Source organism: Bison bison, unplaced genomic scaffold (genome assembly GCF_000754665.1).
Source record: "Bison bison bison isolate TAMUID 2011002044 unplaced genomic scaffold, Bison_UMD1.0 scf7180017864527, whole genome shotgun sequence".
Lineage (NCBI taxonomy): Eukaryota > Metazoa > Chordata > Mammalia > Artiodactyla > Bovidae > Bison > Bison bison.
The window spans coordinates 620,711-622,906 of record NW_011495078.1 but is presented as its reverse complement, the minus strand read 5'-3'; the positions used below and the strand labels follow the sequence as shown (position 1 = coordinate 622,906).

General features: G+C 65.7%; 1 protein-coding gene across 1 annotated transcript in view; it reads left to right on the top strand.

Annotated features, from left to right (window-relative positions):
* TMEM255B (transmembrane protein 255B) overlaps positions 1-2,196 on the top strand; it is a 15,420-nt gene that overhangs the window by 11,589 nt on the left and 1,635 nt on the right. Inside the window, exons 7-9 of the mRNA XM_010831534.1 lie at positions 332-412; positions 1,540-1,625; positions 2,044-2,191. Of these exons, the coding sequence (XP_010829836.1) occupies positions 332-412; positions 1,540-1,625; positions 2,044-2,191 (315 nt within the window). The remainder of the gene's footprint in view (positions 1-331; positions 413-1,539; positions 1,626-2,043; positions 2,192-2,196) is intronic.

The window sequence follows — 2,196 nt, the reverse complement described above, 5'->3', positions numbered from 1 at the left end:
GTGTGCGTTTAAGAGATTGTAGAAAGTTCAGTTCCCTCTTGCGGAACCCAGCTCGGTGACCCTCACTGTCTGCGTGCCCTTGTGTTGTCCGGTCGCTGGGCTGTCCTCCCCACTTTCCCCTTGCCCCCACCGTGGCCAGTCGCCATTAGACCCGAATTCCCCACCTTCTCCGTGGCTCTGGGGTGAGCCGTGGTGCTCCTGCCGCATCCCCCGGGGGCTCTCACTGGCCATGGCCTCGCCCCTTCGGGCTCGGAGCCTGCGGTGACAGGTCTGAACTCACTGCGGGTGGCTGCCGATCTGTGCTGAGGCTGCCCTTTCCACTTCCCTCCAGGAGCCCAGGCCCCTCATGGCGGGCAGGTGCCAGTTCCACTCCAGCGGACCTGGCTACCTACATGACGTCCACCAGACGGAGGTAAGGGCCAGAGCTCGTCCTCTCTCTGACCCGCAGCCTGTGTCCCGGGGACGTGGCCCTGTCCCCGCTGGACTGTCCTGGCCCCAGCGTGTCTGTGACCTGTCTTACCACGTGTCTGGTGAGGAGCGGGGCATCTGCCGTCACCTTCACCCTGGACTCACAGTAGCCCCGCATCCACTTGTCCAGTCTGTGTGGCTTTTGAGATGAGCCTTTTATTGACTAATTAGTGCTTACGTGGGCCCCAGCTTGCTGGCCGTCCCGGGCTGAGGACACAGCGTGCTTTCACATCTGTTCTGGGAGCGACGGGGGTGTGGTGGCTGCGTGGCCCCCTCTGTCCTGCCATCTCTTATCTCACTGTCTTGTCTGTGAAGATTGGTCAGTTTGGTTAAACACAGCCTCTGACGCTGTGTGCAGAGGTCAGGCAGGAGGGGTGTGGGCCGGGTGATGGGGAGAAGGTGGGAGCAGGCGCGTGGTTGAGGCCTCGTGGCTTCTGGGGACGCCGCCTGCTGCTGCCTGCCCATGTGGGACACCCCTTCTCTGAGGGCCTGGCCCGTACTCCTGGAGGGAGCTCTGGGGCCTTGTCCTGGTCAGTGGGGGCCATTGCCCGAGTCCCGGTCCTCACTCATGCTCGTTCTTCCCCGCAAGTCCTCCCTAGGGTCCCCAGCCTCCCTCTGCAGCTGGGTGGTCTCTGCTCCACTTACCGCCCACATGGGGGTGCTTGGCTCGTGACACTGGTCACAAATCGCTGAGGAAGGAGGGGAGGCCTCTATGGTGTGGGGACTGGCTTGGTCAGATGGAGCTGCTGGGAGGTCTGGAAGGGTCTCCCACCCGGAGAGGTCCCTCCCTGGAGGGTCTCCCACCTGGAGAGGTCCCTCCCTGGAGGCACGGAGCCTAGGCCCTCTCCCCCACCTCGTCCAGCAGCAGGCGCTGGTCACCTGGTCCCCTACCTCCCCCAGCAGGGAGGCTGTGTCGCCTACCAGCCTCTGCACCTGAGCGGGTAGAAGACCAGGCGGGTCAGGAAGCATGCACTCGGGAGGGGCGGCTGCCCGGCTTGGAGGCAGAGAGCTGGGTGAGGGTGAGGGCAGGGTAGGGCAGGTGTGGGCGCCTGGCTGCCTCTCTGCTTGCAGGTCACCTGTCACTCCCCGAACGGTGGGTGTCCGCTGAAGGTGAAGAGCAACACTTGCTACTGCTGTGACCTCTACGACTGCCAGGGGTGAGAGGCCGCAAGGCAGGGCAGGGGGCGCGGGCCTGGGGCCTGGGCAGGCGTGTCAGTGCGGTTCCCTGGGAAGCGGCTGGACGCAGGAGCGAGGCCCTGGGGTGTTTCAGAGCCTCATGCCCTGCCCCTCACCCGAGGCTGGAGGGATTGTTCCAGGGTTTGGTCCAGTTCCTGGAGGTAAATCTCCACTCTGTGGGGACTGCCCCCCGAAGCCTAGGACCCCTGGAGTTTTGGGCCCATGTGGGGCCAGCGGGGCAGTGTGTCCTGCTCTGCTCAGAGGCCTGGGGCATTCCCGGGTGAAAACGGCCTCGGGGCCCGCTGCCTGCTGCGTCTCCCTGCCGAGGGCCCTGGCCCCCCCTGCCCACCCAGGCAGCGCCTCCACGGCTGCAGGTGACGCGTGCCCCTTGCCATGCAGCACCCGGAGCCCCCCCGTTTATCACGAGTTTGTGGGCGTCGGCGCCTGCCGGGACGCGCTCCAGCTCTACTGGCTGCTCTGGGCCTCGGCCGTGCTCAATGTCCTGGGGCTGCTGCTGGGGGGCATCACTGCTGCCGGCCTGGGGGCCGTCAA